The sequence below is a fragment of the Ailuropoda melanoleuca genome, chromosome 11 (assembly GCF_002007445.2).
Source record: "Ailuropoda melanoleuca isolate Jingjing chromosome 11, ASM200744v2, whole genome shotgun sequence".
NCBI lineage: Eukaryota > Metazoa > Chordata > Mammalia > Carnivora > Ursidae > Ailuropoda > Ailuropoda melanoleuca.
The window spans coordinates 22,015,070-22,032,918 of NC_048228.1; the positions used below are offsets into that span (position 1 = coordinate 22,015,070).

Below are 17,849 nucleotides of genomic sequence, written 5' to 3' on the forward strand. Positions count from 1 at the left end.
AATTCTGGAACTCAGTAGTTATTATTGAGATTATTCCACTTTGACTTCCTGGTGGTGGTAAAATTGGAGGACTGGAATACAGAGTTATTCAAACTTTTCTCAAGTTGAGAAATGATTAGGCCTCATGGTAAGAGCCTGGGTTTGAAAGAAGATTCACCATGGCTCTCACACTTTTTTAGAAAGGATTCCAATACTTTACTTGTGAAAGGAAAAAACTAATACAACCTGCAAATGAGAACTTGTTTTTCAAACTTTTACTCTAAATGTTTCAACATCTGTGTAATGGATTACGTTATATATCCAAAGAAGAATCCCAACCAGGTATACATCCCCTGTCTCCCAGTCCTTTCTACTAGTATCGGTGCTGGATGTCATCATGGGCTGGCTGACCAGGGATTAGTGTTATATCACAACTTCACACTAAAAAATTTATGTAAAGCCTTGCAAGCTAGTGCAATTGTGATTGTTTGGTCATTATATCAATTGTAGCTAAGTCCCCATTAAAAATTTTTTTAGGGGTACCTGGGTGGCTCAGTCATTAAGCGTCTTCCTTTGGCTCAGGGCGTGATCCCAGAGTTCTGGGATCGAGCCCCATGTCGGGCTTTTCCGCTGGGAGCCTGCTTCTTCCTCTCCCACTCCCCCTGCTTGTGTTCCCTCTCTCACTGGCTGTCTCTCTCCGTCAAATAAATAAATAAAATCTTTAAAAAAATTTTTTTTTAATTGTCAATCTGATATATGCTTGCCTTAAAATAGTCAAAACAGCGCAGAAGTGCGTATATAGTATAAAAGAGAAGATTCTGTCTCCCACCGCCAGTGTACCACAATAACAGTCCACTAGGCATTCTTGGTACCTCCTTGAGTCCATGCCATGGCAAATGGCTAATGATGAAGAAACAGACTTCTTCTGGACTAGGAATCTAGAACATTTGCTTGAGAAGAAGCACCTTAGCTAATCAGAACCGTGATTTCTTCAGATCTTGCCGCATTGTGCGTAATGTGGTTGAAAGAGAGCAGAAACATCCACTTCTCCCTTCACTGAGCTCTCTCCTGTTGCATTAACTGTTGGAATCAAAACTGGACTTTGACAGTAAAAATTATATATTTCTTTAAAACGATGCCAGTGTGACCTTACAGCTGGGAAAAGACAATGTGATATAGCACTTATCTGCCCTCGTTAAACACCGTGGCCCAGACTCTCAGCTTCTTTGAGGCCCTAGATTTAGAATAATCTTTATCATCTGATTAAAGATAAATCTTGCAGGAACCAGATGCTTTTCTATACCAGTCTCTCCTTCAAGATGTTCTATGGAAAATGCATATTTCACATCCTCTTGTGCACTTGCTGCCTGTCACTTGTTTTGTGAAAACTTGGCTCATGAAAAGAAACACTTCACCAATAAATACTCTCTATAAAATGCTTAATAATATGAATAATCATCAGTGCAAATCAAATTCTCTGCATATGTATTTTCCTGACTTCGGAGTCAGGCTAATTAGCTTTAACCTCTCTTACCTGACACAGTGAGGTTAGACAGGTAAAAGTGCCTTTCCAAATTGAAGACCAAGTAAAGTGGCATTAATAATGGTGAATACTAATAAAGGAATAGTAGTAATATAATAAAAACTGTTTTATTCAACACCTATATGTCAGAGGCTCTGCACTATTTAACCTACATTGTCCCACGAAATTCATAGACCTAGTATGCACATGAGACATTAACAACATTGCAGGTGAATAAAGACTTACAGAAGTTCATCTGCCCAGTCATGAAACTGGCAAGCGAGAGCACCGTCACTGGCATTTGCAGCTCTCATCGGCTGGATTGCTTTAGAGTGTGTGAGGATGTTGGTGCCCTGTGCAGGCATGGCCAGAAGGAGTGTCAAGATTGATTACAAATGTCTGCCATGAGTATAAGCAAGGACTGGGGGGAGCCAAACATAAGCTGCATATCTGTTTTCTACATCGCGGCGTCTCTCAAGATGATAGAATTTAAGGGGCGTCTGGCAGCTCAGTCGGTAGAGCACACGACTCTGAATCTCGGGGTTATGAGTTCGAACCCCACTTTGGGTGTAGAGTTTGCTTAAATAAATGAATTCATTTAAAAAAAAAAAAAAAGAGGAAGGCGATGTAACTTAAGAAGGAAAAATGTCCCCCGACCTAAATTTTTTTTTGGNGTTGGGTGTAGAGTTTGCTTAAATAAATGAATTCATTTAAAAAAAAAAAAAAGAGGAAGGCGATGTAACTTAAGAAGGAAAAATGTCCCCCGACCTAAATTTTTTTTTGGTGAAGTATCATAGCCTAAGGGCCTGAGCCTAGTTATAATAAAAAGCCACATGGTTGCGAAGTGTACCGTGGCTGAGATGGACCAGGGGCAGATAACAATCATCCCATTGGCTACGCAGCTCGCTGATGGCGGCCCGGCAGGGGCATTGTCACATCGCAACAAAGCGCCTTTGCCCATAGACACACAGGCCTGATAGCTGGCACTGATGGCTTCCCTGAAAAATGCGCTGTCCTCTCTTCTGAGTCAGGCTGCTTGTTCAGAGCTTAGGGAGCGAGGCTGAGGTCCAGGTGCGGGACGGCCGTGTGTGCGGTGCGCTCGTTGCCGGCAGTGCTGTGGCCACGTCGTATCTGCACTTGTGATGCTGCAGGACTCTGAAATGACCTCCTTGCACCCTGACCCGCAAACTCAGAATCCCTGTTTATCCCTAAGGCACATCCCACTTCCTCTGAAGTCTTCCAGCACCGCCGCCAGCCCTGGCCAGAGCTGGCTCATTGCTTCTTGTCAGCCCAGCTGCCGGGACGTTGCCAGCACATCTTTAACAACGGAAAGGATCAATTAAACCTGCCAGTACTTGAGGAATGGGATATAAACTGAAAGGACGGTGACTATTCCAGGGTGCTTTCCTGGTCTCTGCTCTGATCACATATGAAGCACAGTCTAGCAGCAGTGCAGTAGGCCAGAGGCTCTGCTCCTGTGTACAGGGGGCTGGCCTTAGCTCTGGACAGTATGCTGGTGGTTCAGAGCCGTCCTGTACCGGGGCTAATGATACATATTGAGAGGGCGTCACTTGTGTGTTTCCCTGCTTTGGGCTTGTGCAAAAGTCATTGACTTATCGCCCACTGGTTTATGGAAAGCAGATAACTGATGTAGGAAGTCGCTGACCAGCAGTATCTTTGAATTAGACATACTGCGTAGCCACAAAAGGTTAACTAGTGTTCAAAGGTCTACTGAAAGCCTGATCTTGTGTTCTGTGTCTACTGGAAGGCAAAGAATAGAAAGCAGAACTCCGAAGAGCTTAGACAATAAGAGAGCTCTATCAAAAACAAGGGTCACTGAAAGATTGTTTAAGTCCCCAGCTTGGTCACATTTTGCAGGAATACGTTGCCATCCTCTCTGAGTCAACTTTTGGCCTCCCAGTAGCTCCGTCCTGTCGGGAAGATGGCTGTGGTCCTTCCAGGCAATACATAGCAAAAAGCAAGAAAACCTTTCCCGCCCGGCCCTTACACCACGTTGGCTAGGAAGTGTGTCAATGCCCACCCCTAACAAATCACCAGTGAGGGAATGGGATTACTAAAACTTGCTTAAGTCATTAGGATGTACTCCTAAATCGAAGATAATGTCACCTTCCTTGGGAGAATTATGAGTTGAGAGAAACTGGACAAAATCAGATTCTTTTCAAATGGAAAAAGAGGAAGGACTTGGCTCTTAACTAGGCACCAACAGTGTCTGCTACGTATGCTCAGGGGAGATGCCACACCCCTATTTCCATATTACCTTCAGAGCAGCAAAGTCAAAGGGCCCAGTGTGCAGATTACCTAACTTGGTGATGGTGTGGCCACTTCTCATATTACCATGTAGCCGTCATCCGGTGAGATAAAGACAACACATAAAAAATAAATTCAGATAAGACAGAAAAAATCTCCATTACCTGACTTTACCAATGAATTCCAATTCTCTACTCTCTAATCAGAACAGTTTATTGACTGTGAAGACACAGGTCATTCCACTAGGAGGGGACATTTCTTTGAGATAAGAAAGCAGAAAAGGGCAGCCTCGGGGTGAACAGGGAAAAAGCTCCCTAGGAGGGCATATATGCAAAGTTCCTAAGGCAGAAAACGGAAAGGACAAGAAAGTGGGGGAATGATTGGCTCACAGAGAGCAGGAAGAGAATGGCAGGTGGGAAGGGTGGAAATGGGGGACAAAGAGGTCATTCAGAGCCTTATAGGTCCTATTAAGGAGTTGGCGATTTTGTTCTGTGTGCAGTGGGAATCCACTAACGGATTAAATAGAATCTACAACTTTAAAGAGACACCAAAAATCCCACGCAGGGTCGCCTTAAATGTTGGAAGGAGTAAAGCCATTTAATGTAGGCTCTGTATCATTACAGCAGCCACTTACGAAGTCCCAATTAACACACAGTTGCCAGGAGTTCAACTTCATTACCTTGGTTTTACGCAAAGTTGACCTTTGGTTCCAGTTGGTGGCCGCGTGTTTATGGACCCTGTGGCCTAGTGGAATGGCTTATTCTGAAGCAACTCATAAGAGCTCTTAAAGAAACAATAACGCCTCTAAGGAGAAATGAAAGCTCCTATTCCAAATTTGGTGAGGCTGCTACTCGTCTCAACAGCTGTTCACTGGTTAATCTCCTAACTGACTTAGACCCTTGAAGGAGATGCTGCCAGAAAAAGGATGGCCGAGTGCAGCCCCCACCTGGTCAGCCGGCCTTGCTTCCAGTCACACGTGTGGTCCGCGTGCTCGGGTACATGTGCCCGGGGGAGCACTCCGTGACCGAGACTGCCTGTTCCAGCTGCGAAGTTCTTTCACACTTCAGGTTGCATCACTGAGCTCAACACATTCCAGAACTCTCCTGTTTCCTTGGCGGTTCCTTGATAAAAATGCCCAAAGCCAGTTTATTTTTCAACAATCTTTGAGTGCCTGCACCCATGTGGAGGCAAACACAAGACAGGGCTCCGAAGAATGGGGTTTGAACAGTGTTAGTTTGTGGTGATGGGGAGCTCGGAGGAGTGAGCCTGGCTGGAGAGCTAAGCCTTCTGCTGGCTTCCATGAGAAAGACGGATTAGAGAGTGGAAGGGGGGTAACCGAGGACAGTTGTGGTTTAGAGGCTACTGCAGGGGTCCAAAAAGATGCTAAGGAGGTCGACATTGATAAGGCCAGTCCAAATGTAAAGGAAGAGTTGGCCGAGAGAAATAAACAGATATTCAGGCAATCAAGCCGGGGGGGAGGGGACTTTAACTAATTAGACGTAGGACAGACTTGGGATCGCTCCAAGAGTTTTCAGCCTACCCCATCTCTTCCCCAAGGGAGAGTTCCCAGCTGAAACATAACGGTCACCAACTTCTTCATGAGATCCTGCCCGGATCCGTTCCGCTTTGCCATGACCTCTTCCTGGTACACTGATGAGGACTACGTGGCATCGTGTCTGGTCTTCGGAATAAAGCTCTGAGAAGTTGTGTTGCTCTTGTTTAGAAAACATTTTAAGGTGCTTCTGGGTCAATGCAAATGATTATGAGTCATCTGTGCCTCTTTCCCCTCGGTGGCAGGCAGTCTTCTAAGTATGGGTAACGTCAGAAATGAAATGATTTGCCTGAATGTTGTTTCTTTTCTCTTTTCATTATGAAGTATATTCGGTGCTCTTCGAACTGGTGCTTATATGGTGTACATTTTGATGACCAAAGGCCTGAAGCAGTCAGTTTGTGACCAGAGTTTTTACAATGGACCTGTCAGCAAATTCTGGGCTTATGCATTTGTGCTAAGCAAAGCACCCGAACTAGGTGAGTGTCTTCTCTCCTTCCGTTCCCACCCCCACCCCTCTGGGTAGCTACACGCCCACGAGATTTATTTATTTGACAAAGAAACGATTTGAAGGTCCTGTTTTGTTGGTTGCAGGAAAGTTATAATTAATGAATTTGAGTTCTTGACTAACTTTTCCGCTCTTTCTCTCTCCTTCCCTCCCTTTCAACAATTGTACGTTGTGTATGTGAAGAGCAAAATAGTTTGTGGAAACATGCAGACTTCCAGACACTACTGGCAATACACTCCCGGGGGTGTACAAAATCTCCACACGGTCCCTTCTGTCCATGACTTTAACGGCTGTGCTAAGATGAGAACGCAATGCAGCTCTCTCCCGTCCCACATGGAAGCAGACTTTCATCCTGCTGTGAGGAGTCAGACGAGGAGACTAGGCTTTCTGTTTGGGTGTCCTCGTGTTCTAATTAACAAATGCTAAGGGTTGGTTTCTGGTGTTGTTTGATTTGAACCATCTAAGACATGGGCCTTGGAGAAGAGGAATGTGGCTCCCCTTCTAGAACAGAGTCCAAAATACTGGCTGTGTACATAGATTCCTAAGGTTTTTCCTTCAACTCTGTAATGGTCTTGGATATAAGTGTGGTCCAGATTCACAGAACAGAGGAACATTAGTGGCAAGGATGTGACATGGATGTAGTTCATCCGGAAAATACCTTTACTGCTGGAGAAAGGGCTCTGCTGGTGATCATAAACTCTGGGTTCATCCATGAGCGGTACTGGCGATCATCTCACAGACTCGTATATATCCTTAGGGAACACCTAGTCATTCTCTGGCTTTTTTAATTTTTTATCAGGAATTAAGAATTGTTTATTACTTCATTCAAAATACTTAATTATAGATGGAGCTCCCTCTCCTGTTTTTCCAAAAAAGGGGGTTAGAGGTTGTACTTTCCTCATAAGCCACATACAACACAAGCTATCCACAGTCTTTCTTTAAGGTGTCTTTAGTTCATATCCTGTGTCTGGTCACAAAGGATGTGAGGTCTCTCGGATGTGCATGTGGGCAGCCAGTCTATCCACTTTCTACCAGCAGCTTTACACCGACTATCCACAGAGAGAGGGCAGCTGATTTGAACTGTCGGTTTGACCATCGTTTTCCCAAGTCAAAGGCAAGGGAAGAGCAGCAGAGGAAAACTTCTGAAAACCTTTGCTAAGAAGAGCAGGGCTATGGAGATGGGTGTGCTACGGTCCAGAATAACTAGGTGACTGTTGCGCGTGCCTGCATGTGCACGAGAGCCCGTGAAGGCAGCCTTAGCTTGCAAAGCACCTACGGCAGGCACTTAATAGGGGCTAGAATGCAATGTGTAACTCCTCTAAAGAGAAATTTAGAATGAGAATTTTATGAACCAGGCCCCAGGAGGCGATTTTTTGTATTTGGATTGAGATCACAAGTTGCCAAATCTTGGGCTTGAAAAATGTTTTTGAAACTTGGAACTATAGACAGTGCCTAAGACCGATGTGTTTTTAGGAATTTCAGAATTCTATGGGAACATTTTAATTTTGTGTTTTCACTTATAGATAAAATACAAGACTGTCTTGCCAGATATGTTTCTTTCATAGTGATTCTTTAGATTCAGAGAGCATCGGAGCCAGATTACTTTTTCTCAGACTAGTGTTGGTCTGAGAATGTGAACATGTATGCTCGTGTATTCTCTTGCGGTGGTGTGACATTTTCTTTAAAATTCATGCATTATTAACGTTTGAGAATTATTCACTTTGAGAAATATCAGATCTCTGCTTTTAATTTAAGCTGTATAATAAGTACCCTTATGAATCCCCCCGTCTTTTTTGACACAGAACTGACTACAGATGTATGAACACAGTAAATACACGAAACACGTGGCTCGCCCTACACGCCACCGCCGAACACGTCGCCCAATTTCACTACCCTCACTGTTTTTGAAAAAACTCAGCAGTGTGCCTCTGTGCTTTTTGCCCTTAAGCCTTAAGTTGCAAAGGAGCAACCTCAGTCTTTGCTTCTAGAAATCTTTTTCCTTGCAAGGGCTGCTTGTCTGTGCTCTGAGTTTCATCCAGTTGTATTTGAGGGACTTGAAACTAAAAATGGTCCCCCCTACCTTTAGAACCATTTCTTGAAGAGCCACCTCCGCCTCTTCGTAGTGGTCATGTTTCTTCAAAGACATGAGTAGACCTATCCTGTCTGTGCTCCCATCTTCTGTTCCAGGTTGACATGAAAGTTTTAGGATGGCGGACAGAGTTAGAATTTCCACACAAGAGCTATTAGTGAAGCAGTTACAGGTATTGGTGCTGTTGTCCCCTGTCTCGTTAGAGTGTTGGTCTGGGTGATGCTAATTAACCGCCTGTCTAAATTTAATCCAGACCCGGACATGCCGCTGCCTACTGCCCGATGTTGGCAGTATAATCGAAAGCAACTCTAGTCCCTCTTGAGCCCAGAAGGAACTTGGACTGTAGTCCCTCGTGCCATTGTTTCGAGGATCCCTTTCCCTAAGACGCCTCATTCACCGTAGTGGTTTGTAGGTTGGATATCAAACAATCCATTTCTTCACAGTTAAAATATAGGATTGAAGTGCTGACAGTGGGCTGAAGAGCTGGAAAAAAATACAATACTAAACTTGATCTGGTTCTTTAATGAGGCTAGTGATATTCTTCATGTAGTTTCAGGTTCATTTTACAGATATTTTCATGGTCAGAGTACCCTTTTTTCAATTTTAAGATATGCCCTATTTTCTCTCAAATGTTCTGGAGCTCATTGACAAATGGCCTTCCCAAACTAAACTGCTGAATCAAAATAGATCCAAAACCCAGATGGCCAGCCCCTAGCCCTAATTTAGCGAACATGTTTTCTTGGATGCCTTCATGTTCATTTTGGAAGTTAAATCCCTTTCCAGCTTTTTCGCTCTTAGAAGACATTGCTGCTACCATTTAAGTAAGAAAGATCTATCCACTTGGATTATTGAGAACTTTCCTTAGTTTTAGGTCTTAAGCTCTGCTTTTCGATACTCTAAGATTCTGGACTCCCTTATGTGCAGCAGAAAGAGAAGGTTCTTGGGAGAAGGAATAGTTCTGTGTTCAATACCGAAACTCTATTTTCCCACCAAAACCCGCATGCCTGCAGTTTTCATTATACTTTTTTTGGGGGGTGGGGGGGAGCAGGCAAAATACACCTAACATCTAATCTGCCATTCCTAAGTGTACAGGCTGCGGCATTAAGAATACTTGCACTGTTGCACTATCATCACAGCTTGCTTCTCTAGCACTGTCTCATCTTCCCCAGCTGCCACTGGCCAGTAAACACTATCCTTCACTGAACTCTTCAAAGCAAGGAGGGCTTTCTGTTTCCGCAGAAAACAACGAGCTCATTTCAGTGAATTATAGAGTTACGACCCATTAGAACAAATGAGGAGAAGAGAACCACCAACCTGCTTTGTGTGCCAAAATCTTTGCGCGCCTACTGTTTGAATTATATTAAAACCTGCTGAGGTTTGCTTTTGTTAAAACTTGGAAACATCTGCTCTGAGTCTAGGTCCTTGCTCGGTTGAGCTTGTCATTGTTTTTGAAACTCTGACTCAGCAGAGCTCCAGCTAACTCTGCGAAGAGGGGCACAGCCATCGGGGACAAACCACACATAGTGGCCTCTTGGTGACTGTGAGCACCCCGGGGGCTTCCAAATGCCGCTGACTGCTCCACCGTGACACAGACATCCGTACTTAACAGGCACAGAGGCTGGAGGCCTAGCGTTTGGGAGGGACACTCTGGAATGAGAATACCATGCCCTGCCTGCCTGCAGACTGGCTCTTGGCTGAAAATAGCTGAATCAAAAGTTAGAGGGACTATGGTGGAGAAAACATGAACCAGCGGTCACGCACATGGGTGTGAGGTGGTTGAATCATTCAAGAGTTGAAAGTCCCACTGCTTATTGTTGGGTAACATTCTTTCCATAATGCCAACCAGACCTTTGACCAAGAAAGATGGGTTGGCCAACATCAAATACACAGTCCCTATCTTTGGTTTGCCTTTCTAGGTCACTGAGCTTTTGGCAGGCCTATAAATACCCCAGCTTGGTATGACTGGCTCATGACAAATCAAGTGTGATATTATGCAGTTTCTGCAAAAGAAAAATAATTTATAACTGCCAGGGCGGTGTGACTGGTGCATCTCCGCTGCGGTATCAAACAAAAGAAAAGAAAGAGAAAAAAAAAACCATAAGCAGTCTCAGGAAGCCCTTCTGAAAACCCACGTTTCCCCTTCCCCTGACCCAGGCGAAACTGCCATTCTCCAGGTCAGCAGCCTTCTTGGGGACAGTAACCTTGATGCGGCATTGGAGTGGTGGTCTTGAGAGGCTCCAAGCCTATTACTGGAAAATACTCATCCTCATTACTCCACCAGCCATCCTGCAGGTCTGTTCCAGAAAAAATTCTTAAAGGAATTCCAATTAATTTTGTTTTAAAGATCTCATGACATTGGGGCTCCTAGGTGGCTCAGTCAGTTAAGCGTCCGACTCTTGGTTTCAGCTCAGGTCATGATCTTAGGGTCGTGAGATTGATCCCCACGCCGGGATCCATGCTCAGCCCGTCTGCTTGGGTTTCTCTTTCCCTCTCCCTCTACCCCTCCCGCCTGCGCTCGCTCTCAAAACAATAAATAAATCCTTAAGAAAAAAATACAGATCTCATGACATGTGCTTCACCTCCAGTTCCCCCATGTTAAATGGAAACACGTAATGTGTCTCATGCCCCCTACTCATGAGATCTGAGACCCCCTACTTAGACAGGAAAACACAAAGCAAGTTTCAGTACCAGAATTGTATGTTCCACTTTTCATTCCCGGTTAGCCCATTCTAATATGATCTGTTTTTTGTCCCCTATTACTCTCCTCACACTAAATTTGTTCTTTAGACAATGAAGTTTTAATATTAAAGTGACGCTAGAGTTAAAATTAAGTCTAAAGAATTAAAAGGAATGAGAGACTTATTACTCTATAACAAATACCTTAATACCGTGTGCTTGGATATTGTGTGGCTTATACATTTTAGTCATGCTTAGAGGCTCATAAAAAAAATCTTCTCAATTATGAATGACTGGATTTGTTTTTACCATGTAATTCCTTGGACTGCTACCTTCTTCCCACCGTGAACAAAAGGAAGCTGGAATTATTGTGTCTACATTATAGTTTACTGAGCGAAGGGAGGCAGCGGGTAGTAATTACACAGAGATAGTGGGTCTTTGACAGGCACACAAAAATAGCACAGTTTAACACGAGGAAGTAGACCCCAGGTCCCCTGATACCAGCTTTGTCCCTGAAGTACACAAGTCAGAGTTACTGTCACCACCGAGCATGATCGGTTGGTCTGACATTCATAGGCATACTATGTCAGGCATCTCACAAGAGAGAAAAGGACTTCAAAGAAAATTTTACAATATGTTTAGAAATGCAGCAACTGGTAACTCTCCTTTTCTGTTCTAAACAAATATGAAGTAATAATGTTTAACAACGTCCAGTAGGGAAACAAACGAATAGCTCCTGACGAATGGAATGGCCTACTCCCTGTGTTACTCCAACCATGGCCATCAGAACCTTAAAAGTCTTCGCAGTCCTTGACCTTTCCTAGTGCCAAATGGTTTGGGACATCCGTGAAGTCTGAGGGTAAGACAAGGATGAGTACTAATTCCCTTTGTGCTTAATTAGATTTCAGACTAAGAAGAGGGACCTTCTAGTTCTCCTTGTTGTACAGAAATGGGTCAAGTTTGAGTTCACCAAAGGTCATGAAGGTGGTTGGGTTTTCCCATCCTTGAGAAGAACGCAGAAATAGGAAAGAGAATGGAACATAAATCCCGTTTTCATACTTGTTAATGGAATCGTGTGCATTTGTTTACTCTGCTCACTCTTCATCCATTTTGACAGAAATGTCCTATTGTATATTTTTTGGAATCCCTAAGGCTCTTCAGAGAATCATTACGTACAAATAGCATCTACCTACCTGAGCATAATTCTTAGCTTCTATAACATAAATTTTCCTACCTTAGGGACAGTGGTCTTTTTCTTCAAAAGGATATTGTTAATAATAGATTCTGGAAAGCTTCCTCAACGTTAACTCCATAAAAACATGTGTCATTCTCAGTTCTTATCACTCTATTCACTGGTATTAAATATTCGGGTTATCACGTTCAGCAAATATGGTAGAAGGTGACTTTTGTTCTCTTTTTCTGTTTTTGCCTTTTGTTTCAGTTTCACTCCTCTGACTGCCAGATGCCTGTGAGGCTTCACCTTTCACAGGAAGCTCACAGAGAGAGGTTTTTGAGGGGTAGCTGTGGGCCATATACCAACGAGAAATGGTTTTCCTACTGTAGAGAGGCCTACGAACATTTTGCTGGGCACTTGAATTCTAATCTGTTTCTCTCTATTGACAAAGGATCTGAGGGAAGTCGCTTGACTCTTCCAGATATTTTTCCTAAAATGTACGGTCGAGTTAGAAATTAGGTAATGTGATTGCTAATATCCCTTCCAGATCGAAAATCGGTAAGATTTTGTGTAAAACATCCTTCTAAAAGTAACATTTATTGTGTGTTCTCCATGTGCCAGGAGGGCACACTGACTATCTTATTTAGTCCTCGGACAATCCCAAGTTACCATTGTTATCTCCGTTACTATCCCTGTTTCACCGAAACTGGGAAATAGTGAGGATAAGTAACTTGCCCAAGCTCACGGAGCCAGTAAATATCCATCCAGGATTCTAACCCAGTCCAGTTCACTCTCAAGTACGCATTCAAGCTGTGTACCTTCTTGGGAAAATATGAGTTATCATTATGTCATGGTGGAGGAGCTCATGCAGATCATTTTCCTTCTCTGTCTTTCAGGAGATACCATATTCATTGTTCTGAGGAAGCAGAAGCTGATCTTCCTGCACTGGTACCACCACATCACTGTGCTCCTGTACTCCTGGTACTCCTACAAGGACATGGTGGCCGGGGGTGGTTGGTTCATGACCATGAACTATGGCGTGCACGCCGTCATGTACTCTTACTATGCCTTGCGAGCAGCCGGTTTCCGAGTTTCCCGGAAGTTTGCCATGTTCATCACCTTGTCCCAGATCACTCAGATGCTGATGGGCTGTGTCATTAACTACCTGGTCTTCTACTGGATGCAGCATGACCAGTGTCACTCTCACTTTCAGAACATCTTCTGGTCCTCACTCATGTACCTCAGCTACCTTGTGCTCTTCTGCCACTTCTTCTTTGAGGCCTACATCGGCAAGATGAGGAAAACAACGAAGGCCGAATAGTGGTGGGACTGAGGAGGAAGCCATAGCTCAGGGTCATCAAGAAAAACAATAGACAAAAGAAAATGGCACAAGGAATCACATATGGTGCAGCTAAAACAAAACAAAACACATGAGCAAACACAAAACCCAAGGCAGCTTAGGGATAATAAGGTTGACTCAACCCAGTAAGTTTATGATCCTTTTTGGGTGAGGACTCACTGAGTGCACCTCCATCTCAAAGGACTGCTGCTGGAAAACTCCCTTCCCTCCTTAACTGTCAGCTCTAGGACAAATGAAACAAAAGTGAGCCAGAGGCACAGAAAGAGAGAGAAATAGAAGGTCAACAAAGGCTATTAACACTATATGAAAAAAAAAAAAGTATTTACTAAGTGTTATATTTCTCTAAGAATGAAAGAAGTTTACTTAAGAAACTGTGCGAGCACATACACACACAATCCTTTCTAATCTTTTTTGACACTAAACCGGAGCCAATAGAATAGATAAAAATGGAAGAGACACAGGGTGTATATCTAGAACAATAATGCTTTTGCAAAAATTAAAGTCTTTTTAAGAAAGGCTAGTAGCTGTAGCCCCCGTGAGAAAAGATGTGTTAATCACCTCTCGTGAAAATGGATGTAAACAGTTGTGTTTCAACTAAGAGAAGGACTGGTGTTTTTCCCTTCCTAGCACAGTCTCGGACTAGTGAGTTTGCCAGAACCAAACGGGGCACGATATTTTTCCAAGGTTCTTCCTGGGAGGGTGGAAGCAGTGCAGACCAGTTCCTAAACGGGCATCTCCAACCTCAGAGCGTTTCTGATGGTTTCACTGTTTCACTCTGAAGTGAGCTGTACAGGATTACCCTTGGTTCAGTCGCCCCAGGCTTTTGAACAGAAGAATAAATACCAAACAGCAAAGTTAAAACTTGACCAAATGATTTGAAAATGGATTCTGTACCAACTCTAAATATGGTCCGCCCCATACCATTCTTGAGCTGGGAAAAGGACAGTGGGGAAAGATGGGAGCCGAGGATCAATCCGACAGACACACTCTGCATACCCCGCTCGATTTGACTTCACACACACACACTCATGACTTTCCAAACGAAACCCTGTTGTACAGTCCGTATTTTCTATATTTTTGTGAATTTCAAAAAGAAATCTGCAGGGCTCTTCCTGATATTGGGTGAACACTGTGTTTCCGCATCATCTGCGTCTGCTCTCTGAGCGATGCAGAGGTGTGTAAAGTGCCCTCTGCTGGTCAAGTGGAGATACTTCAACTAACCCTTCATGGCAAGTTTGGCTGGAACGGTTGACAACAAAGGGCCCCCTCTAGACTTACCCTTCAAATTTTCAATGATATAAAATACTCGTCATATTTTTGGCCAAATCAGAAGACCTTCTTCCTGCTTCAAGTCAGCTTCAGAAATTTTTTTAAAAGGGACTTTTGCTCTGGAACTCAGAAAATCAATTTATTAAGAGCCATATTCTTTAAAAACAAAAAAAAGAAAGAAATGAAAGCTAGATAATATAATATTATCTGTAATACTTCAGTCCTTTACAAGCCAAATAAATGTGTAAACATTCCTAGTATTTCAAAGAAGCAATTATGTAAAATTGTTCGATGTGATACGCTAGTATTCTAATTGGTTAAGTAGCTTCATGATTAAACACACTAGATGACACGATTAGCGGCCACACTGCATAGATGATACATGCATGACCACACATACATGCGCACAGATGTGGGGTACACTCAACTTCAAAGCCCAAATGAACAGGAACACATTTTCTGGCTAGCAGAAAAAGAAAACTGTTGTTTATCTTTCTTGCTTTATTTGAGAGTGTACAGTAAAAGGGATTTTTTCAGATTATTTTTATATTATTTGAGCTTTAACTGTGCTGTCATTCATGAAACAGAGCTGCTCTGCTCTGTCAGAGATGACAAGGGCTTTCTCAGCATCTTGTTTATGTGTGGAATTTAAAAGAATAAAGTTTTATCCCATTCTGTGTGAATGGTTTGAACAATGAACAAAGAATCCATGCAAACCAAGTCATGACTGCTAGACCCCGGGGAGGGGGTGGAGGGGCGCTGTGCAGTGGGGGCGGGGGTGGGAGAAGGTTACATCTGTGTTAAGTCATCGTGGACAGTCTGTGATGTCTTGACATTGGTTCATAGATGAGAAACAACTGATGGAGGGATGTGTTGTGATCCTTAGGGCAGTAACTGACACGAGCTAAAAGGATAGGCCCTGCTATAACAACTACGAGGTTCTTAGGCTGCAAATAGTGTTCTTTTGAGCTTTGAAAAGACATGATACAGTGCAATAAGCTTTTTTTTTCTTATGAAAGAAAATGAGCAGAATAATTCACATGAGGAAAAGGCCAAATAATAGCTGACTTGAGTGTAATTGAAGGACCAGTGCAAGCTTATCTGGTTGATTTAATTTAATTATTGAATCCATCGATTAATCATCGATCCTTTAATGCAGGTTAGAATAAGGAAAGGAACATAGACCTTAAATAGACTCTGAACGATGCTTCCAAAGCACTTTGATCTTGATACAGGTTCACACTTGTGCTCACTTGTAAGATAACTTAGAATTTTTGTTTACAGGTTGAATGTCTAATAAATAGTTTGTAAATTGGCTAAATATATCTAAAGTCTTTTCCGATGTTTCTCATGGGAAGAAAGAAAAACCCTTTTAAAGAAGTTCTGGTATTACAGGTTCAATACAGTGTTTTTAACATCTCAGCTTAATTGCTTAATTATATCAAGATAAGAGGCTGGACCACTAGCCCATGGCAAATCTGAATCCTACCAGAGAACTGACTGCCGCATAGATAATCCTACTGTCAGTTAACATTCCAGAAAAACTTGGGCAGGCAAGTTTTTAGAACTGCCCCACTATGCTGCAATAGATTATCTTTCTATTGGAGATTTTCCACTGCATTCCAATCCCATTATGGAGAAAACGTTTCTGGATTGAAAAACAAACATCCTTCATTTCATATCTAAGTGTATGCAATTTGATGCCCTCGGTCTGAGTATCAACCCAAGTCTATGAGTTTGCAATGAAAAACATTCTAATGAAAAATGCTCTATTCATAGAACAGGAGGCTTTATCTGGGTCTTCTCATTTTGCTGATGAGAAAAGAGTAAGTACTATGTTATTTAAATCCATGCCAGGCCAAAGTACCAAATTAAAATCATGTATTGGGGTTATTATTCCAGATCATTTACTCTCACCCTTCTACTCACACTCTGCTGTAACAATAAGCGGGGATGGGGGGGGATAATTCATACATATATGTTGCTTAAGGGGAAAGGATTGATCCGATCCCCCTCACTTCCCCACCTCTCTACTAATGTAACTCAGGCCTGAGTCAGAAACTTCATGTGAGGAGGGGTTTTGCAGAACTGAATGGAAGAACACTTCTGGGAAAGAGATCCACAGAAATTTAAAAAAAAAAAATCAGATGTGGTATCTTTATGATAAAACCTGTCACATCAAAGAAACAATGCACCTGGAGTGAACTACATTGAGGAGAATGCTCCAGAAGTCTGGCCTCATTCCCAGACTGCTAAATTACCTGGGAGAGACAGCATGCTCAGGTTACTAGCCTTTCTTTATCCTGACAAAACAGCCTCCCCTCAGAGATTACGTGTCGTACAACTGTCAGCTCCAGCACATTCTGAGGACTTTTTTTTTTCCTTCAGAGTTGCTGGATTGGCCATGTGCTGATTCATGAGAGCTGGTAATAAGAGTAGAGAAGATCCAGTAGATTTTTGCATCCCAGAGCTCCGCACTTTGAGTTGTATGCGGATGGCCCATGCCTGTCTTTTTTAGACACTTATTTCCCGGAAAAAGTTTCCATCCCCGAGAGTGTAAAAGTGTGAAAATTTCATGATGAAAGCCCAGAACTTTCTGGCATTCCAGTCTTTGTTTCCAATAATATTTTGCTATCAATTCAGGACGATAAAGCCTATGTTCGGGCTGTGAGCCCCTGTGTCCTGTTCTTAAGCTGTTCTCTGCCCCATATACAAGGTCTGAGACTCTGTGCCCCAGACCCGTTAGCATCAGGAAGAGACTGTGCTGGGAATGCCCCCCAGGGCTTGGCCTGTGGTGTGTACACACTGAAGTAAGAGCTAATAAAGCCGCCATACGCTCTTTTGTGTCAACAATCAGTGTGAGGTGTTAGGTCCCAGTTTTCCAATGAACCAACAGCCTCTGTCTGCTGGTACCCAGCACTTAAGTAAAACAAGTGTCAGGGTAGTTAGAGCTTTTTTTTTTTTTTTGAATACTAATTGTGACAGACTCCCATTATAAACCTTCTCCAACCATGTGGCAGAACCCATAGCTTAAGAAACCAGTTACGGACACCTGCGCAGAGTATCAAAGAATCTTCGCGAGCCTGTTGCGTCATCCCGTTACTTTTCTCATCCTCAGATACTTTGAAAATTCAGGGCTCACAGAAGGAGGAAAGCTAATCCCCAGGCTTCCCTTCCTCCTGAATCACACTTAGAAAAAAGTGCAACAGAAGCTGTTCTAACACAAAGAGAGACAGTGGGAGCACCCCATGTGTAGGTTTGGGGAGATCTTAAAAAGGGCATTTTGATTTTATTTTGGGCAGACAAAGTCTTGCAGGCAGACACACTTCAGTGGTAATCCAAACCTAAAACTACGTTGTAGTCAACTTTTCCTGAAGCAACTGGTTAAATTAAAGAAACTGGTTCCATATGTCAGGGGGTCAAGCCATAACTGCTGCCCATCTCGGCCAGCATTG

At 43.1% G+C, this 17,849-nt stretch overlaps 1 protein-coding gene across 4 annotated transcripts in view; it reads left to right on the forward strand.

Moving 5' to 3' along the window:
- ELOVL6 (ELOVL fatty acid elongase 6) overlaps positions 1-13,723 on the forward strand; it is a 131,691-nt gene extending 117,968 nt beyond the window's left edge. For all 4 annotated transcript variants that reach the window (XM_019797835.2, XM_011222788.3, XM_034671375.1 and 1 more), the window contains 2 exons: positions 5,646-5,797; positions 12,662-13,723. In XM_019797835.2, the coding sequence (XP_019653394.1) occupies positions 5,646-5,797; positions 12,662-13,086 (577 nt within the window). In that variant the 3' untranslated portion in view covers positions 13,087-13,723. The remainder of the gene's footprint in view (positions 1-5,645; positions 5,798-12,661) is intronic.
- The last annotated feature ends 4,126 nt before the right edge of the window (positions 13,724-17,849 follow it).